Source organism: Sinohyriopsis cumingii, chromosome 13, assembly GCF_028554795.1.
Source record: "Sinohyriopsis cumingii isolate HCF-2022 chromosome 13, ASM2855479v2, whole genome shotgun sequence".
Lineage (NCBI taxonomy): Eukaryota > Metazoa > Mollusca > Bivalvia > Unionida > Unionidae > Sinohyriopsis > Sinohyriopsis cumingii.
In genome coordinates this window covers 22,833,073-22,855,345 of record NC_142973.1, presented here as the reverse complement: position 1 = coordinate 22,855,345, position 22,273 = coordinate 22,833,073, and the positions used below count along the sequence as shown (strand labels likewise).

The following is a 22,273-nucleotide window of genomic DNA, read 5'->3' as shown; positions in this document are numbered from 1 at the left end:
GGATAAGGGGTTTGTTTTGTTGCACAATGCCAATGAATTTTACTAATCCATACTGCCTCTCTGATGTATTATTTAATGATATAAAGAAGGGGTCATGGTTTCTAATCAAAGCGATAACTGTCACACCTGTTTGAAGTGGTTTCGTGTGTACAGTGTCTACACTGACAACCAATCAAATTTTTTAAGTATAAATAAAATACCCACCACTATCGAAAGTTTATATACTGGATAGCCTAGTTTGTGCAGGGACTCTCCCTTGCCAAAATTGTCTCCAAAGAGGCTAGTAGGCCTTCCACAGAAGCAACCTTGAATTAATGATTCTGAGGATGCATCACAAAAAGAACCACCTATGAAGAAAGCTGCTCTAGATGACAAGTCTGATTATCTTGAACCCGAGAGTGCTTCACCCAGTTCTGTACGTGGTCACTATAAATATTATACATTAAAGCAAAAGCAGGATATCTGGAGAGCAAATTCCATGCCAGTCGTTCTTGGGGAGAGAGTTTCATGACAAGACATGGGTTTGTGCTCAGAAGGAGGACCTCTCTTGCCCAACGTTTACCCAAGTTTTTAGAAGAAATGATTGCTTTGTTCCACAAGTTTGTGATGGATAGACGTGAGGAGGACGAGTTTGATGATAAGTTTATTATTAACATGGATGAGACACTGATGTACTTTGATCTTGTGCCAGAAAAAACGGTGGACAAAGAAGGAATGAAAAGTGTTCTGATTCGTACAATGTTAGTGGAGAAGAGACACATTATTGTCGTTTTAGCCATTGCAGGTTCTGGTGATGTATTACCCCCAATGATTATTTTCAAGGGAAAGAGACATCTAGATCTGTAGGCACCAAAAGGGTGGATTATTGCAGTTCAAGAGAAAGCATGGATGGACGAAACACTAATGCTACGATGGATTGAAGAAATTTGTCTGCCATTCACCAGAAGAGAGCGATCACTATAGTTATGGACTCGTTCCAGGCTCACATCACTGATGACATGAAGAAACAGTTGCAGCATGGAAATGTTGTGCCAGCAATAATACCATGAGGCTGCACAACCAAGTTTCAACCTCTTGACGTGCGCATCAATAAACCTGTCAAGATCCACTGCAGCTGGACGGAATACATCAAGGATGCTACAAATGCATTAAAATCAGCTGATGAAAGCAGTAACGGACGGATCAAGACAGCCAGCAAACAGACTATATTGGACTGGGTTGTAAATGTCATGGTCACATTGAAGGAAAAGCACACAGTGATGATGAAATCTTTCATGGTGTGCAAAATCAGTGTCAATCTGAGCGGAAGTGAAAATGCGCTGATCAAAAATGACAAACAATTAAACAATATGGATGATGATAGTGATACAGAATTTGAGGGCTTTTTGCCAGAGGACCTAAAAAAAGCTATGGACAAGCTACTTGAAATTGAATAATATATTTAAATATATTACAGCATTAAATCATATTTCTTTTCATTCTTTGATATTGCTATTTATTGTGTATGGCTTAATATAAAAATGTTTATCAATCTATCAATCTATAAATCGATCAGCATACATGCATCCATCCATCCATCCATCCATCCATCCATGCATCCATCCATCCATCCATCCATCCATCCATCCATCCATCCATCCATCCATGCATCCATCCATCCATTCATCCATCCATCCATCCATCCATTCATTTTAAATTATCTTAGTTCATGGAAGTTCATGATCACATTAAATAATTGGCGACCAAATGAAGCAAACTTTGTATCAGTTAAATTAATGGCAAACAAGCTTTGAATTTTACATTAAAATGATGCAGCAGATCTTCCTAGATTGTGTCCGAAAACATAAATTGTAGAAAAAATTATAGTAAAGCAATGTCCGAAAACTTATAAGGCATTTAAATATTATATTTCCCCCCAAAAGGTGTCCAAAAACAAATAACTCTTGCCCATTACCTCCCCTTGGAAATATGTGTCGCTAGTTTTTAGCTTCGCTGCTGTACTGGTTAACATCATCCAGTTTATCCTCAAACAATCCAAGCCATTTTTGTGATCTAATTATGTTTTAGCAATATCATAGGGGCTGTGTTCTTCCATCTGGTCTTATATAAATTAGTATCATTTCAACTCTCCAAGCCAAAGGCATTCCCAGTATTTTAAATAGTGGATTTCTGTGAATCCTAGCACATATTATACTCACCAAATGAAGATATTGGCAATCATTTTATTCATACTATTTTCTGAGGAGTTTTGCATCTTGTTTTATTATTGTAGACACATCTCCATCTTGGGGTAGGTGTGGGATGTGGTGGAGGCATGGATATATTTATGTGACTAAATTTCTCATCATTTCTCAGGTTCTTTTAAATATCTTTTTCAAGGTGCTGTTTGTGACTTTAGACTGTCCTATGGAAGAATTCTGAACAGAAAATCCAAGATTATTGCTGTAAACAGAAATAAAGAACAACTATACAAGGTTTGTTGGTATTGTGTACTAAAAAGAAGCTGACATGATAAAATATCTACAGTCAATAAAGAAACACTTAGCATATTATGCCACTATGTAGTGAGACAGAGAACTTAATCTGCCTTTTGGGGATAATATTTCTTTTAAGTTGTTTTAATTTTGCAAATGTTCAGTATGGCATATATATGTAGCTCTAGGGTCAATATGGGTATTTTCTTGACAAACATTTTGACATTTATATACAGGTAAACTTCATTATAACAATGGTTGGATACAAATATACAGGTAAACTTCATTGTAACAATGGTTGGATACAAATATACAGGTAAACTTCATTGTAACAATGGTTGGATACAAATATACAGGTAAACTTCATTGTAACAATGGTTGGATACAAATATACAGGTAAACTTCATTATAACAATGGTTGGATACAAATATACAGGTAAACTTCATTGTAACAATGGTTGGATACAAATATACAGGTAAACTTCATTGTAACAATGTTTGGATACAGATATACAGGTAAACTTCATTATAACAATGGTTGGATACAAATATACAGGTAAACTTCATTATAACAATGGTTGGATACAAATATACAGGTAAACTTCATTGTAACAATGGTTGGATACAAATATACAGGTAAACTTCATTATAACAATGGTTGGATACAAATATACAGGTAAACTTCATTGTAACAATGGTTGGATACAAATATACAGGTAAACTTCATTGTAACAATGGTTGGATACAGATATACAGGTAACCTTCATTGTAACAATGGTTGGATACAAATATACAGGTAAACTTCATTATAACAATGGTTGGATACAAATATACAGGTAAACTTCATTGTAACAATGGTTGGATACAGATATACAGGTAAACTTCATTATAACAATGGTTGGATACAAATATACAGGTAAACTTCATTGTAACAATGGTTGGATACAGATATACAGGTAAACTTCATTGTAACAATGGTTGGATACAAATATACAGGTAAACTTCATTGTAACAAAGGTTGGATACAGATATACAGGTAAACTTCATTATAACAATGGTTGGATACAAATATACAGGTAAACTTCATTGTAACAATGGTTGGATACAGATATACAGGTAAACTTCATTGTAACAATGGTTGGATACAAATATACAGGTAAACTTCATTGTAACAAAGGTTGGATACAGATATACAGGTAAACTTCATTATAACAATGGTTGGATACAAATATACAGGTAAACTTCATTGTAACAATGGTTGGATACAGATATACAGGTAAACTTCATTGTAACAATGGTTGGATACAAATATACAGGTAAACTTCATTGTAACAAAGGTTGGATACAGATATACAGGTAAACCTCATTGTAACAAAGGTTGGATACAATATGCAGGTAAACTTCATTATAACAGTGGTTGGATACAAATATACAGGTAAACCTCATTGTAACAATGGTTGGATACAAATATACAGGTAAACCTCATTGTAACAAAGGTTGGATACAAATATACAGGTAAACCTCATTGTAACAATGGTTGGATACAAATATCAGGGCTTGAGGATTACAAATACAAGTACAGATAAATGTTACTTCATCTGCAAAAAAATCAACTTGCATGGCTAAAACATCTCCCCATACATAATGTTGTCCTATATAATACCTTTTTTCCATGCAATATAAACACAGTTATCCTTGTATTGCCCCTTTTTTAATAAAATATGCCAGCTTCACATTTTAGAGTGCCATTATAGTAAGTAAATTTGTTTCAGGCACCAACTTCGCATGATTCATGTTTAAAATGTTGAAAATAATCCATAGTTGATTAGCTGTAATAAATGAGAGGGATATACATAAATTACTTTGACATTAATAGTATTACTAAATGTATTACTGGCTACTAACCCCTGATTTGTGTCCATTGGTGGTGCCATTGTTGTTATTATTATTTTTATTATTATTATTATTGTTATTATTGTTATTATTATTATAGTTGCAGTTTGTCCATTACCTCAGTGCACATTTTTGCAATCTTGTTTGTGATCCCAATGCAGGACAAGTCATTGGGAATATATTTCTTGGCATAATCACTAGAAGAAGAATAGTTATTTCTTCTTTAAATGTGCTACCCAATCATAATGATTTTGGAGAACTACTACTACTCGCAATCCAGCCCTGCCAGATAACACTTTTAGCTAAAAGAAGCTAAAAGTCATATGCCAACCTTTGTGGCAGTTAGGCAGAGTGTTCTCCCCTTGGTATAGGGATTGGTTGTTGTTGTTGTTGTTTTGGGGCTTAACGTCATTTTTCAGCACACGATAGGCTATACATGGCGGCCAGTATTAATGGTGGAGGAAGATCCCGGGAAAACCCCGGAAAGAACCACCGACCCACGAGAAGCCACTGGCAAGCTTTCTCACATACCCACATTGGCTGAATCCTAGACTCGAACCGCCGCAGTCAGAGGTGAGATGGCAGTGATCCGTAACGAAGAGCGCTTTAGACCACTCGGCCACTCGGGGGCCCCCTATAGGGATTGGTGCCAAATTCCATGAATATCTCAGTTACTACTTCCACTTGTGCCAAGCAGCACTCTCTCATAAAGAGGGACCTCATAAAATAAGTTTTCTACACTTACAAGTTGGAGGAGTTTTCATTTCAAAAGTGAGGCCCAGTTCTCTACCTGTTAAGAGAGGCCCAATTCTCTACCTGTACAGGTCAAGTGCCCTCAGTCTAAATCTGCAATACAAAATAGAGCAGACCCTATATATATTTAGTGTAGTGAGTGTCCTGCTTTCTGAATTTGTAAGAATCCATGCAAGTGCCTAAATCCATGCAGGGTTGCCTACTATGATAAATATCTGTAGCATGGTACACTTGACCTGTACGGGTAGAGAATTGGGCCTCGATATTAATATGTAGAAAGGTGATGCTAAATAACCTGTAGGCATGTGAGTTTTGCACAGTCTATTATTATGGACAGAAGTCAATCATGGCATGGAGGAATAAACATCTGCTTGCATACAAGGGTTTGAACCATATCTTTTCTGGACAGTAAGATGAAGAGCAGCAACAAACATCAGTTACAGTCTTGATATGTGGATCCTTACCCCATCCCAACCTCATGGACTGGACAATGTATTGCCGCCAAGATGACCATGTTCCTCTATGACTGGACTTGGCCAGATAACTCTGATCACACTGAGCCATGACCACAATCGATCATACATTATCAGCCACCAGGAAATGAATTTATCCATTCCATAACTTGCATTGGCTGAGTCTAACCACATAGTGCTGTTAGGCACTTTCTATGGAAGATGTACAGTTTGTATAGTCAATGATCAATCTTACCAGCATAGTATCTGCAAAACACTTCTGGCATACTGTCTCCATTTTGTCTCTTCGCTTGCCCTCGAGCTTTTGCCACTCAAAAGACTCTACTTAGCAACAAATTAGACATAACAGGATCTGACACATCAGTGCTGCATGCGTAGTGGGCTACCATCATTAAAATTCTTCTCCAACTACTTTGCAGGTAGCACAGGAGATGTCAATCATAAGCTATAAATAACAATTCTGGCTTTTAAGTTTCCTCATCATTCCTAGATCAAACTTGGTTGAGTGAACTCTGCCTTGCAGGCTTGAACTTAAGTTTCCCACCCAATCCCATCAGACTTTTCTGAAAATTGTATACGGAAGATTCTCCTTCCAGTTGCTTCCACAATTGGAATCTTTATAGGTCAACACCACAGGACCCATCATTATTGGCAATTCCTATAGACCTTTCCACCTCAATGTTCGACTCTATATCTATTGCTGAACAGCAATGGAACAGCAAGGGAAAGAGCTAAGTAAACAGCCAAAGGTATCCTCTTGCACAGCAGATGCATAGACTGGTTATGTGGATCAGACATCCTGTAACCCATCCCAATAAAATGAATCGGACAACATCCTCCCCACCAAGATGACCTACTTTTGTTTTGATCTGAACTAGGCCATACACAAAGGAACATAGGGTCCATGATTGTGGCTGAAGTGGGTAATACACTTGGCATACTCTGAAGTTTCCAACAAAAAGATGCACCTCATGAAGATCTCGCCTCATAAGTTCAGTCTCTGCAAGCTTTATATTCAAACTTAATTTTTCAGTCTGCAACATAATAGAAGCTATTGGTTGGCATACACAGTCAACCTTCTTGAGATTTTATCACAAGGGACAAGAATGGAATCTGGTGGGTTTAGTGCCTGTGGCCCAGACAATCAACAGGCCCAGTTGTAATACATATTGACTGTAAACATGGTCATATCAAGAACCTGGTCAGAATTAACAGCAGATCTAAGGATGTGAAACATAGTTTGTGACTGCAAACTTATGCAAAGCTACCTGGATGAGTACTCATTGTCATTGAATAACTGAATATTAATTTTTTCTTTTTAATTGAATGTAAATTTCTTGAAGAGACAAATACCTCAGTGATTGGGGGCCCCGAGTGGCTGAGTGGTCTAAAGCGCTCTCCATTACGGATCATTGCCACCTCACCTCTGTCTGCATGGGTTCGAGTCTCGGATTCGGCTAATGTGGGTTTGTGAGAAAGCTTGCCAGTAGCTTCTCATGGGTTGGTGGTTCTTTCCGGGTTTTTTCCGGGTTCTTCCTCCACCATTAATACTGGCTGCCATGTATAGCCTAACCTGTGCTGAAAAATGGCGTTAAACCATACAAAAACCAAAAAGAACTCAGTGATTTGTTTACTTAAATATATTTTTATGTTTGACTTAAGATGGTATACCTCAAAATCATAACTGATAGCAGACTTGATTTTGTGGAGACTTATTCAAACTTAACACTCGTGACTGGTTTCTGCCAAATGTGTGTGTGTGTGTGTGTGTGTGATTTGGATTTTTAACGTAGCTTTAACAATTTTTCAGTCATATCACTATGATGTCTGCAGTGTGGCAGTTTATAGTGATGTGTAGCACGGGGGTATCATGCCCATCCAGTCACCTTATCATGACACCAGGCCGACCAGTCCTAACACTAACCTCTTAATGCTGAGTGCCTAGCAAGGCAGCTGTTAGTACCATTTTTATAAGTCTTTGGTATGAATCAGCTGGAGTTTGGACCCGCAACCTCCTACATCCAAGGCAGACGTTTTCCTACCTAAAGTGAAACATACCAAATTAGTTGAGCTGAAATCAGTGTAAAGAAACTATTCTAAGTCCTTTGATTACACCTCATTATTGCTTAAGGGAAGAAACTATGTTCTAGATAATAACATTTTGTGTTGTGTTCATTGTGATAGAACATGAATTAATTCCAAGATCTCCCAATGTTAGTAAAGATTATTTGTTATTGTTTATGATCCATTTGGCACAATGTTTGGATACAGTAACTAAGTCATATTTTGTTGAAAGTCAGACTGCTAAATTTACTACCTGACAAATTTTACAATAATAGGAATAAAATCAGTCCCAAGCTCAACAAAAGTTAGTCATTGATGTGCAAGAACATTAATTATAATCTAAGCTGTTAGTTTCTAATAATATATTGTATTATATTTTAGCTCTCCTTGTCAGAAGCTAAATATAACAATCACTTTGTTGTTCATTTGCATTCCCATAAATCCATACACATATTTGTCCATTCATGTCCTAGATTAAGTTTTTGATGTGATCAGTTTCTTAAGTACTGTTGGCCACAGAGTCTTAGTACTTGGTATGTTGTTACATACTTATTAAAAGCTCATGAGCAGGCCAGAGTCAGGTTCTTGTTTCTATCCAATCTGTAGTCAGGGCTGACCATGCTCCATGGGAATTCATGTGATAATGTTGTAAGGGGGTTCACCTATAGATACAGGTGTATTATTTGACACAAGGTTCCAAAGAAGTCTGATATTATAAATTAATTTTGCTCCATAGTAATATAATCAATTAGCTGATCATAAACTGCTATAATTTTCATAGGCTACATATTCACCCTATTTACCACAATTTTTCAGAATTCAGATATGTTTTGGAAGCCCACTTTAGCAGTCAATGGAGATGTTGCCAGTTTCTTGGTAGAATTATCAAAGGGCCTTAAAGGGTACAAATGTGATCCTGAATGGATAGATATGTTGAGGAAGAGGGACGAGGAGAAAGAAAATGCTAACAGGTACTTCTAATTAATATTTTTCTAACTCAACTCTTTGGTGCCAGATTTAATGTGATGAATATATCAAATGCAAAAGTTAAACTTCTGCGAGGATTAACCAATAATTACAACATAGATTTTTATTTTGCATAGTAATGAAGTAAGGCATGACTTAAAAATAAAAATAACAGAAAAAAGTTGATAGAATGGAGAGTAATGTTTTTTTATCTGAGGCAAATATATGTATTCCAAAGAAAAGAAGTGAGGGATATGTTCTCTGTCAGAGAACTAAAATTCAAGAAAAGTAAATATTAGAAACTTGAAATGGAAATGAGATTTAAAAAAAGAAAATGTCGTATGAATGAAATACTGATCACAAATGGCCTTAATCATAACTGTGCATATTGATGAAAGAAATCAGGGTAAACTTCATTTAAAGTATTCTCAAATTTAATACAGTATGTTCAGAACTTGACATTTTTTAAGGAGTGGGTGGTGGTCGTATTTTGTTATATTCATATCTAACAAAGCTTCTTAAAATCATACTTTATGAATTAGTACATCTTTAGTCATCTGTCAAAATGTTGAATAAAATTAATTCCTTGCTCTTCAGATTCTATCTTTTGCTAAGGCTTTTCAAAATTACACCAATTTAACTGTTAAATACAGTATATATGGTAGGACACATTTCCATGGACAATAAGAAATCTGACTAATGTTTTTAATGTTTAAATTAGATTTATTTGCAAGCTCTTCTTCATAATTTTTCAAAAATCTTATATAGTGTACATTAGAAAGTTTGCCTTCTGTTGATATGATAAAGGTCCTTGACAACTGGTCTAGTTTTCTTGTTATGAGCATTTAAACACAGGTAAGCTGTGCAGTTTTGACAGTTTGAAGTTTGATGTTGTCATGGCGATGTCAAGATCAGATATGCTATTACAGCATAATAAATGCTCAGTTTGATAGGATTTTTATTCTAGTTCCAAAGGTGGCACTTGACATAAATAGTTATATTTTTTTTTAACTGATTTTTTCCCCCAATACTGCACTCTGAAGGTTGTACAGTATTACTCAGAAACTCATTCATATTTTCCCTTGGTAGCCTAATTAATTAGTTTACATTTGTTGTCTCAGGCACTGAGGCAGCCCAAAATCTAGACCAGTTCAAGCATATGTAGCATGTAAATACTGTAACAACTTGGCAGCCACTTGCTGCTGGCAAAAATGCATGTCGTACTTAACTTGTTTAGTGACATATATTGGTTGACAATGGATACATAAAACAAGACTATAATTTTTTTTATAGATATGTTTATACACCATATGTATTTTCAAATGGGATGTGAATGATACAGGAATTTTCTAACATGTGAGCTATACCCAAATTTGTGGAATTTTTATGTGCATGTACTTTATGCATTATTGATTGTATAACACAAAGGTAACATAAATGTAACTTGCCAATATATAAGTGTATTTCAAACTGGTTTTGTCTTTTGTCCTCATTTAATCAAAATTTCCATTGTTTAATTTCTCAAAGTGTAAATCCTATGCACTGATGGCAAGTTACATTGTACAGATGCTTTTCACTTGAATGCTAAATTTGACTTTTTTCAGTGCCCTCACCAATATTTATTGTGAAAGCTGCCTATGTCAACAGAAGATGTTGAGATAAACGTGTAGTACTGTAATAGGTATTTCTCCAGTCTTGGAAAATGTACAGGTGTAGGCTTTTGATTGGTCAGAATATTTTCTGCTAGGGTTGGGAGAGAAGATTTATGACAGAAGCCAAGATTTGCCTCTGAAATGTTTAGACAGTCGATTAAATATTTTTCTAAAGTGCCTACAGGAGGGAGCATTCCTTATTTTCCATGCATTTTGTCTTTCTTCAAATATGCATGTATTTAATTTTTTGGTCAAATTTAACCATTTTCACTACAGGGAAAAGGCCAAAGAAATAACGGACAAACATCTGAACCCTCTAAAGGTTCTACACATCGTAGAGGACGTGATGCCACAAGATACCATTATGGTGGCAGATGGGGGAGACTTTGTTGGGACTGCAGCTTACATACTTCGGTACCAGACTGATGTAGCTTCTTTAATATCAGCATGTTTAAAAGCCTTTTAAATACCTTTAGACTCCATTGTTTCCTGTGATATTGTTGGATATAAGACAGTCTAGATCTTTGTGAAAAGTTACATGTATAAATAATTTTGTTTAGAAGGTTATTTTAGAAATAGAATGTGGTGCCATCTCCAATGACTGTATGCGCTTGCTTTATATACCATAGTCATTTGCTGTAATAAATGATTTAATTTTCAGTCATTATGAGTTGTGTTCATTATGACTCAACAAGAGGGACTCAGTAAAGGTCTCATAGTGAACTTTTCACTTCATATGTACATCAGCACTAATAGCGTATATTAACTTTGTTTAATATTATTTGCCAGTGTTATTTACTGAATAAATCCTTTTAGTGTATTCTGATACTGTTTTTCCATCTAAAATTTTTTCTGTTTTTTTTTTCACTCTTTCATAGACCAAGGGGTCCACTGTCCTGGCTGGACCCAGGGGCATTCGGTACACTGGGTGTTGGTGGTGGTTTTGCCCTGGGGGCCAAGCTAAGCCGACCTGAAAGCCAGGTTTGGATAATCTATGGGGATGGTTCACTAGGATACAGTGTTGCAGAGTTTGACACCTTCACAAGGCACAAGGTAAATATAGAAACAGAGTTTAAACTGCAGTTAATGTTATTTAGGGTTATTGAATTTTTCCTTTGAGTATATTTTCTGATCATTTGATGTTAGGAAGACGTTCCTCTACAATTTGGAAAAAGACAAATGAATCTCCAACCCTTACTTTCCCTAGGCAACCAGTCAGTGGCTACAGTTGTTCACTTGCCTTTAGCTTTTTTGCTGTGTAGTCAAAATTGTATCTTATGCCACTCCAGGGTTTTCAATTATCCATTGATAAGGTTGGTATAGTAAAGGTATTGACACTACATTGCAGTCATCATAATTTTTTTGTTTTTGACTTTTGTGAATTTTTAGCAGTTTACGAATTTGTTTTTTTTGACCTGGTATTCCAACACAGTAACATGGGTGTCCATTGTTGGTTGTTTACATGCACTCTGTTTATATTTTTCTCATTTCTTAAGTGATATGCATTAATTATTTGCATATATGAACATTTTAGGTTGTTATTTTCCAAATGTTTGCTTATTCAGGAAAGTGATAGGTGAAGGTGATTAAGTAGATTTAAAGCCAGAGGACATGAATGAGACATGCCTTGCATGTGTTCTTCAAATACAATATGCAGTGTTTGTGTATTGTGGTAAGAAGGTACCTGATCCACCTTACTTAGAAATCATATGAAGAGCAAATAGAGCAAAGAGAGACATGACAAGTCCAGATTATTGGAACTCAATCTGCTAGGTTTGCATCCTAAAATGTCATCACTGGCCAGCATCGTGGGTGATGCTATGGTGGTCTTCCCACATTGAAAGTGATGTAAACATTGCTGATTATGACCAACCATTACATTGGGTCACAGGTAAAGATGCCAACAATGGGTACTCGGGTATCCGCCTGCTGATAATAACCCAGGTAATAAAATGAATAACTGGGTACCCATACAAATAAAAGTATTCCAAGTTCAGGTCAAGACACAGAATAACGATTACAGTTTGAGGCTTGTGTCATGTGCACATTTATTAATCATCACTGGCTTGTATGGTTGCTTACAATTTACTAGTCGTACATGTACAGTATAATAATACAAGGGAGGACACTTCTTTCCTTTCTCGCATGAACTATTTAAGAATCAATGCTGATATTTAAAGCTAGACCATTCTAACTTCGTGCCTGTCCATGGTTCATATGCCATTTTTCTTGCAACTTAAACGCACTTGTTTTGAGATCCTGATAACATTAACTGGGTCAATATCTTTCCTTGACAGCAACTGTAATTACCAATTAAGAAATATTTGACAGAATAAAATTTAAATACATACTACAATTCAAATAAAAGAAAGCACAATATAAATGTCCGCATTTAAATAATGCCATTTTTGCCTCAAGCTAGTGGCACTGGAGCGAGTATTAGCTATTAGGTCAGGGCCACTGTTCACCTGTTCGTTTACTGGACCTTTTTTATTAGCTGAAAACCCAAGAGAGATATTTTTGTCACAGCAACTGCAATGTAAAAACTTGGTTATCTTAACATGCACTTCTTTTACCATGTTAAATACAGAATTAAATTTTTCACTGAAGTATTTAAATATAATGAAAATCTTTGTTATTTATTAACACTGAAAACAAAATAATTGACCATGTGTGTAAATATGGTAATTTTTGCATTAATTTCACATGAAACATTTCCAACAAAACAGACAGGATTCTTGAACGTGAAACCACTTGTCAAAGATTCATTCTATTTTGATACTACATATGAAGCAGACCAGTCTAATTTGAAATAAATGGCACCATATATCATTAAAAAAAAATGGGCTGTATCAATGTGACTGCTGGATGTCATATGAGTTAAAAATGTTAGAGGAGAGGGATTTTGTTAAACTTAAAAGCTTAGGCACCCGACCGTCATTCTGGGATGAACCATGACAGGTTGAGGATGCTACAACAGTCATCATTTGTTGACTTTATGACTATTCGTGAAAGTTACTGTAGACATGTAAATTAGTTAAAGTGAGTGTTGTGCATAAATAATTTATCAGTTTCTTTTGTGTCTATGCTCTTGTACTAACAACTAATCAACATAGATTTAGCCGATTTGTGACAAAAATTTCAACTGCAGATTAAGGTAAGTAGCAGAAATAAAAGTATGTTAAATAAAATAAACACATACGTTTTTGATACAGTTTTCTTTAATTATGGCATGTAATATATAGATTGATCTTTTAATGCTCAGATTATGCTAGTTTGCTACTTATATTAGTAATAAATTATGCTTCTACCTCTCTTGGGGGTTGGCACGTGTGAACCTACAAAAAACGGTTCAGGTTCACGTTTAATACAATTTTCCTTTTGTCTGTGTAACTGATCGTTATAACTGATGGGTACCTGTTAGAAATTTCTCAAAATTTTGACATCTCAAGTCACAGGCATTGATGGAGTTGCAGATGGGACTAGAGGTGGAAGAGTAGACTGCACAGTTTCTGGCATATTTCAAAGTTCTCTAATATCTGCACCATTTTTGTTACCTGCCCTTGCTCAAGAGTACATGAATGGTAATCTTAGTACTTGACCTACCATATGAATTATGTCAGTAATTGGCTGGTATTACATACTATATGTATTCTATCAGTAATTGGCTGGTATTACATACCATATGAATTATGTCAGTAATTGGCTGGTATTACATACCATATGAATTATGTCAGTAATTGGCTGGTATTACATACCATATGAATTATGTCAGTAATTGGCTGGTATTACATACCATATGTATTATGTCAGTAATTGGCTAGTATTACATGCCATATGTATTATGTCAGTAATTGGCTGGTATTATATACCATATGAATTATGTCAGTAATTGGCTGGTATTATATAGCATATGAATTATGTCAGTAATTGGCTGGTATTACATGCCATATGTATTATGTCAGTAATTGGCTAGTATTACATGCCATATGTATTATGTCAGTAATTGGCTGGTATTACATACCATATGAATTATGTCAGTAATTGGCTGGTATTACATACCATATGTATTATGTCAGTAATTGGCTAGTATTACATGCCATATGTATTATGTCAGTAATTGGCTGGTATTACATACCATATGAATTATGTCAGTAATTGGCTGGTATTACATACCATATGTATTATGTCAGTAATTGGCTGGTATGATATGCCATATGAATTATGTCAGTAATTGGCTGGTATTACATACCATATGAATTATGTCAGTAATTGGCTGGTATTACATGCCATATGTATTATGTCAGTAATTGGCTAGTATTACATGCCATATGTATTATGTCAGTAATTGGCTGGTATTACATACCATATGAATTATGTCAGTAATTGGCTGGTATTATATACCATATGAATTATGTCAGTAATTGGCTGGTATTACATACCATATGTATTATGTCAGTAATTGGCTAGTATTACATGCCATATGTATTATGTCAGTAATTGGCTGGTATTACATACCATATGAATTATGTCAGTAATTGGCTGGTATTACATACCATATGTATTATGTCAGTAATTGGCTAGTATTACATGCCATATGTATTATGTCAGTAATTGGCTGGTATTACATACCATATGAATTATGTCAGTAATTGGCTGGTATTACATGCCATATGTATTATGTCAGTAATTGGCTAGTATTACATGCCATATGTATTATGTCAGTAATTGGCTGGTATTACATACCATATGAATTATGTCAGTAATTTGCTGGTATTACATACCATATGTATTATGTCAGTAATTGGCTGGTATGATATGCCATATGAATTATGTCAGTAATTGGCTGGTATTACATACCATATGAATTATGTCAGTAATTGGCTGGTATTACATGCCATATGTATTATGTCAGTAATTGGCTAGTATTACATGCCATATGTATTATGTCAGTAATTGGCTGGTATTACATACCATATGAATTATGTCAGTAATTGGCTGGTATTATATAGCATATGAATTATGTCAGTAATTGGCTGGTATTACATGCCATATGTATTATGTCAGTAATTGGCTAGTATTACATGCCATATGTATTATGTCAGTAATTGGCTGGTATTATATACCATATGAATTATGTCAGTAATTGGCTAGTATTACATACCATATGAATTATGTCAGTAATTGGCTGGTATTATATAGCATATGTATTATGTCAGTAATTGGCTGGTATTACATACCATATGAATTATGTCAGTAATTGGCTGGTATTATATAGCATATGAATTATGTCAGTAATTGGCTGGTATTACATGCCATATGTATTATGTCAGTAATTGGCTAGTATTACATGCCATATGTATTATGTCAGTAATTGGCTGGTATTACATGCCATATGAATTCTATCAGTAATTGGCTGGTATTACATACAATATGTATTCTATCAGTAACTGGCTGGTATTACATACCATATGAATTATGTCAGTAATTGGCTGGTATTACATACCATATGAATTATGTCAGTAATTGGCTGGTATTACATGCCATATGAATTATGTCAGTAATTGGCTGGTATTACATGCCATATGAATTATGTCAGTAATTGGCTGGTATTACATACCATATGAATTATGTCAGTAATTGGCTGGTATTACATACCATATGTATTATGTCAGTAATTGGCTGGTATTACATACCATATGAATTATGTCAGTAATTGGCTGGTATTACATACCATATGAATTATGTCAGTAATTGGCTGGTATTACATACCATATGAATTATGTCAGTAATTGGCTGGTATTACATGCCATATGAATTCTATCAGTAATTGGCTGGTATTACATGCCATATGAATTATGTCAGTAATTGGCTGGTATTACATACCATATGAATTATGTCAGTAATTGGCTGGTATTACATACCATATGTATTATGTCAGTAATTGGCTGGTATTACATACCATATGAATTATGTCAGTAATTGGCTGGTATTACATACCATATGAATTATGTCAGTAATTGGCTGGTATTACATACCATATGAATTATGTCAGTAATTGGCTGGTATTACATACCATATGAATTATGTCAGTAATTGGCTGGTATTACATGCCATATGAATTCTATCAGTAATTGGCTGGTATTACATGCCATATGAATTATGTCAGTAATTGGCTGGTATTACATGCCATATGAATTCTATCAGTAATTGGCTAGTATTACATACCATATGAATTATGTCAGTAATTGGCTGGTATTACATACCATATGAATTATGTCAGTAATTGGCTGGTATTACATGCCATATGAATTCTATCAGTAATTGGCTGGTATTACATGCCGTAAGTTTGCACATTGTCATTAGCTTCATCTTCACTGCAAGTTCACAAAATGCTTGACTGATTTCATCAGCAAATTCTATGTTTTTGCTTGTAATAATTATAGATATCAATATTATGGCCAAAGTTATGGGCAGGGTTTTATGCATGAGGTGCAATGTTTAAGCTGGCACAAGATAACCAGGCTATATGTCTGAAGTGTATGGTGTGCAGTTTGAGTCAAACATGCTTTTATTTGTTCACAATGGATTGGAAATGTATGGGCAATCATCTTGGCCAAAAAATTCACCTTTACTAGAAGACACACCTAATGTACAGCCCTTGCCTCCACGATTGAAAATATCTCATCAGTATCCATAATTGCAGGTCCAACTTGGTTCAATAGCCTATCAGGACTATTTATGGAATTGGAGGTTCATTGACTATGGTCAGTACTGGCCCAGTATGGCTGCAATTGACACATGTAGGGGCTGGGAAGAGTGATCTAATATCTCATACCATACCCCAGCATCATAAAACTAGCACCAGCATGGAAGAGATTATGGCCTCAGGTCATCAGGACTGGACTTTGCCATCAGAGGTGTATGGCTCTGGTTGATACCACCTGTGACATAGCCTCAAGTAATGCCTGAAGGAATTTCTTTAAGAGATACAGCATCCCGGCATTGAAAAGTGGATGGTGTCTAGCCATTATCCTGCCAAGATTGACCCATGTCATTTAATTGTCATTACAAAGCCATTTTGGCCAGGTGCCATTACAGGTCTGTATTGTCTTGCCATTACAGACCTATGGTAGTTTGTTGCCATTACAGACCTATGTTGTCCTGGTACCATTACAGACCCATGTCATTTTGGTGCCATTACAGAAATATGTTGTCCTGGTGCTGTTACAGACCCATATCAGTTTGGCGCCATTACAGACCTATGTCAGTTTGGTGCCATTATAGACCCATGTCAGTTTGGTACCATTACAGACCCATGTCAGTTTGGTACCATTACAGACCCGTGTCAGTTTGGTGCCATTACAGACACGTCAGTTTGGTGCCATTACAGACACGTCAGTTTGGTGCCATTACAGACCCATGTCAGTTTAGTGCCATTACAGACTCACATCAGTTTGGTGCCATTACAGACGCATGTCAGTTTGGTGCCATTACGGACTTGTGTCAGTTTGGTGCCATTACTGATCCATGTCAGCCCTTTGCAATTAAAGATCCATTTCATTCTGATGCCATTATGGATCTTTGTTTGCCCTGTGCCATTATAAATCCATCAGCCTGCTGCTATTAAGGAGCCCAGTATCATTAAGTATCTATGTTGCCCTACCAATTCTGGTTCTGACAATGCTGACATCACATTTCCAGATGCCCAGCACCATCCATTGTCTGTTGATGATTCACTCAGTGATTGTAGGTCTGGAGATCACAGTAACTCAGAATAACTGGACTCCAGTCTAGTACACCATTTGCCTTGTCATGCTTTACCAGCTTTGTTAATTGCATGTTGTCTCCTGATTTTACTGTGTTTGAGGTCTAAAGCTCACACTTAGTCATAACTGGCACTGGCTGTTACAGCTCTGGATGACTGGATATCTGGAATCAGATATTGTGTTAACTTTTCCTGGTGTTTCTGGTTTTAACACACATAGCCAATGCAGTTCAAGCACTGACTCTGTCTAGATGCCAGATTATAAACTCATCGAGTGCCAGAAATGGTAAATCATCTCATTCCAACTCATTAGCAGGCCCATGGAAATAAGGTATATTACAGTTTCAGTGACAGCAATGGCAACACCTCATTTCTGGATACTCAATACCAGTCCCAGGTCATTGGGGATACACATAGTCAAAGCCTGGACATGGCTGTTTCCAAACCTGAACAAATTCTCAATATTTTTGCATTGTCTCACACAGCCTGTTTGATAGTTCATCATAGCACAGTCTGGTCAAGTTGCTGACATACTTCAAAGGCCACTTAAAAAGCCAAGTGCCAACAGCCCTTTTCTTTTGCTCTGGCATTTTTAACCTGGCATGCTTAAAAGCACAGCCACTGATCTTTTACCCTGTAATCCTAGCTGTTATCAGACATTGTGTGCCTGTTGATCTGTCAACCTTCATCAGTGCCAATGGATTGGAAGTCCTTTGATAACACTATAACTACTAAAAAAAGTAGTAGTGATAGCATCCAAATTGGACTTGGTTCCCATGGTTATTTTTCAGTGGTCTTAACGTGACAAAATCTGTTTCATCGATGCATCTTTACCTCATAATAGAGACGTATTTCTCCAGCACAGTATGTCATCTGGGCAATCACCACATAACTTTTGTCAGATTGCCACAGACCACATAAGAGGTAAATCTCACAGTTCCAGCAAAACAGGGCTGTGCTCTCATATTATTGGATAAATAACAGAAACAGGAAGGATATTCTTAGGCCTGCATGACTGAGGACACCCCTTCTATGCCCGTTCTCTTGATCTGGTAAGATATAATGCCATGATTTTGCCCAGTGACCCCTGAATATAAGTTGTCTAAATGCATACCATTCCATTCAACCTCTCTGATCCCTAAAGTCTTGCAGAAAATGTAGGAATTAGTGCCACATGACAGTTCTGTTATATTTATGGATGCTTTCATTGGTAGAACATGGTACATCTGTAAGCAATTTCATCATGAAGGTTCTATTACATTTATGGATGCTACTGCTTTCATTGGTAGAATGTGGTACAACTGTAAGCAATTTCATCATGAAGGTTCTATTACATTTATGGATGCTTTCATTGGTAGAACGTGGTAGAACTGTAAGCAATTTCATCATGAAGGTTCTATTACATTTATGGATGCTACTGCTTTCATTGGTAGAATGTGGTACAACTGTAAGCAATTTCATCATGAAGGTTCTATTACATTTATGGATGCTACTGCTTTCATTGGTAGAACATGGTACAACTGTAAGCAATTTCATCATGAAGGTTCTATTACATTTATGGATGCTACTGCTTTCATTGGTAGAACATGGTACAACTGTAAGCAATTTCATCATGAAGGTTCTGTTACATTTATTTCTATTACATTTATGGATGCTACTGCTTTCATTGGTAGGATGTACTCCTGCTCATGGGGAATCAATCCATTATTGTGAAACCTTTTTCCTTGTTTGGACCTTTCATCTCAAGGTCATCTAAATGACCCCATAATGGCATTGAATTGGCATCTGAAGCAAACTGAGCCAATGAGAAGAGAGTGATCACTGCCATTGTAAGAAGGAATGGATGATAGATCAGGCTAATTCATTCTAGATGTGATGGGCTATTCATATTGCAAATAAAAATTAGCCCAAGATCAATGATTTTTTTTGTGCATATTGGGTTAAAAAATTAGAGAAGTACCACTAGTGTAAATTTGAGTACAACTCTTCCTTAACTGACATTATCAGGGTTTTGGGATAGAGGTCAGGGACAACTGTCGTTCAGTGATTTTTCATCCCAAAGAGCTATTTAACATGTTGGAACCTATCGCAGCCCTCCAGCTCTTAGTTATTCAACTTATGCATCATAATTAGGTAACATATTTAAAGAAGAAACCAATTTTTGAAGTAAAATGTTTCTTTAAAAATACTCATCAGATCATAATATGGAGACACCTTCTAGGCCTTTCGATAGTTACATTCTAACCCAACATAGCTTGCATATCCACTTGAGGAGTAATGAATGATTGGACATGGTTGAGCACCAATCACACTGTTCTTGGGAGATCACTAATGTCCAAACCACACCTAGGTGGACAGAATACTAAGAACTTTTGTCACTAAAAACAAATTTGGGAGGGCTGAGTTTTTGAGGTAGTGGATTTACTCCTATTTTGATCAGGCTGGTACCATCAAGAAATATTTTACGTCAAAATTTGTTTTCCATTTATCATTAGCTTAGAAGTTTTGTCATTTCCTGAGGTTAAGGTCTATTTTAACATGGTCAAGTAGGTATAGCGATCAAGTTTTCTGAAAAATAATTCAGCAAATTAAATATGGTAACTACAGACAAAACATGAGAGCTCAGTTATTTTATGCATGTAAATGAAGTTCATTTTCCATTATAAGTATAATTTTTTAACAGGCAGAAAACTACAAAACAAAAATTTCAGTGCAATCTTTACAAGTCAATGGGGGTAATTTTCTGCAAGGCATTATTGGGTATGACTAGCATTATGTTATTATTTGGAAAAGTTTCCATTGATATAAGGGATGAACAAGTGAAAGAATAATATTTTACTTTGGTGACAACTACATCACTTCTGGTGCTGATGAGACTGCAGATAATTGTTATCCTCCATCTTTAGTAAAAGTATGTAATCTCTCTAATGTGCTGATATGAAGCTACCAGCCAATCAGTGCAGTTCAGGGGGATGTTTCCAAAGCTAGCTGTTATGGGACTGTGAACCATGTGACAGCCTAACAAATCAGGAGACAACTGTTTACTTTTTATCAGCCAATGGCTTGCCATTTTAGGCTGGATGTCATTAAAATAGTGTGCCAAATTGTACCAGCTTTACCAAAAATGCCTTGCAAAAAGAAAACACAATGATTTGTACATATGACTGATAGGTACAGGAATTTCCACATTTGCCATCATTTGCTACAAAGTAATTTAGTTTTAAAAGAGAGTTGAAAATGCAAAGTTAACTTTATGACTCATATTTGCAGAAGACTGTGTTTAACAGAAAAACTTAGGAATTCTTTTTACAGTCATGTACAAGACTAAATATACTGATCCCTAAAAAAGTAATGCATCCCACTTTTGAATAACAACCTTTAGTTCATGCTTCATACTTTAAAAAATATTAATAGCATAAGAGATTTATTCCCATTTGAAATCTTTTTGAAAGATACTAGACAGGTGATTTTCACTCTTTGAGTTAGTGAGTCATGCCAGCATATACAGTTTTATACCACAAATTCATTTTGGTTCATGAAATGCAGTTAATAATGAACAATTACAGTTTACAAATATACAGTCCTTATATCAGCATCATTGTTAGCAATATTGTAAGCATAAGATGTGTTTTTTTGTTAAAAACTTTGCCAAAGCATTTATGCTTGTATTTATCCTATAACAAAGGTTTCTGATGCACATTTGGTTTTCCAGATACCTGTCATAGCTTTGGTAGGGAATGATGCTGGCTGGACCCAGATATCCAGAGAACAGGTGCCCATGTTTGGTAGCAATGTGGGATGTGAATTGGCAGTAAGTATTCCTCATAGTGAAACCTAGCTAAGAAGACCTGGAAAATGTGCTGTATATGCTCACATACAAGTCAAATCAAACTGCATTGACCAAGATCTGTGCAGTTTTTAGGATTAATCAATAGAACATAAACCCAGATCTGTCATCTCAAAATGTGCTCACAGATCTGGGTCTTTGCAGTTTATTAGGGACTAATCAGTTGAAGTCAACATGGATCCAGATCTGTCATCTTAAATGTGCCAGCAGATTTGGGTCTGTTCAGTTTTTTTTGATAATCAGTAGAACAAACAACATAGATCCTGATCTGCCATCTCATAATGTGTGGCAGATCTGGTTCTCTGCAGATCAATAGGACTAATGAGTAGTACAAACTGTAGGACTCTTGATGAGCCAGCACGTTATGGAGAGAAGATCAGGGC

The 22,273-nt window shown here is 35.9% G+C and overlaps 1 protein-coding gene across 1 annotated transcript in view; it reads left to right on the top strand.

Annotated features, from left to right (window-relative positions):
* LOC149785047 (2-hydroxyacyl-CoA lyase 2-like) overlaps positions 1 to 22,273 on the top strand; it is an 80,442-nt gene that overhangs the window by 49,164 nt on the left and 9,005 nt on the right. Inside the window, exons 11-15 of the mRNA XM_089978768.1 lie at positions 2,380 to 2,474; positions 8,474 to 8,628; positions 10,552 to 10,689; positions 11,154 to 11,328; positions 21,756 to 21,854. Coding sequence (XP_089834894.1) covers positions 2,380 to 2,474; positions 8,474 to 8,628; positions 10,552 to 10,689; positions 11,154 to 11,328; positions 21,756 to 21,854 — 662 coding nt within the window. The remainder of the gene's footprint in view (positions 1 to 2,379; positions 2,475 to 8,473; positions 8,629 to 10,551; positions 10,690 to 11,153; positions 11,329 to 21,755; positions 21,855 to 22,273) is intronic.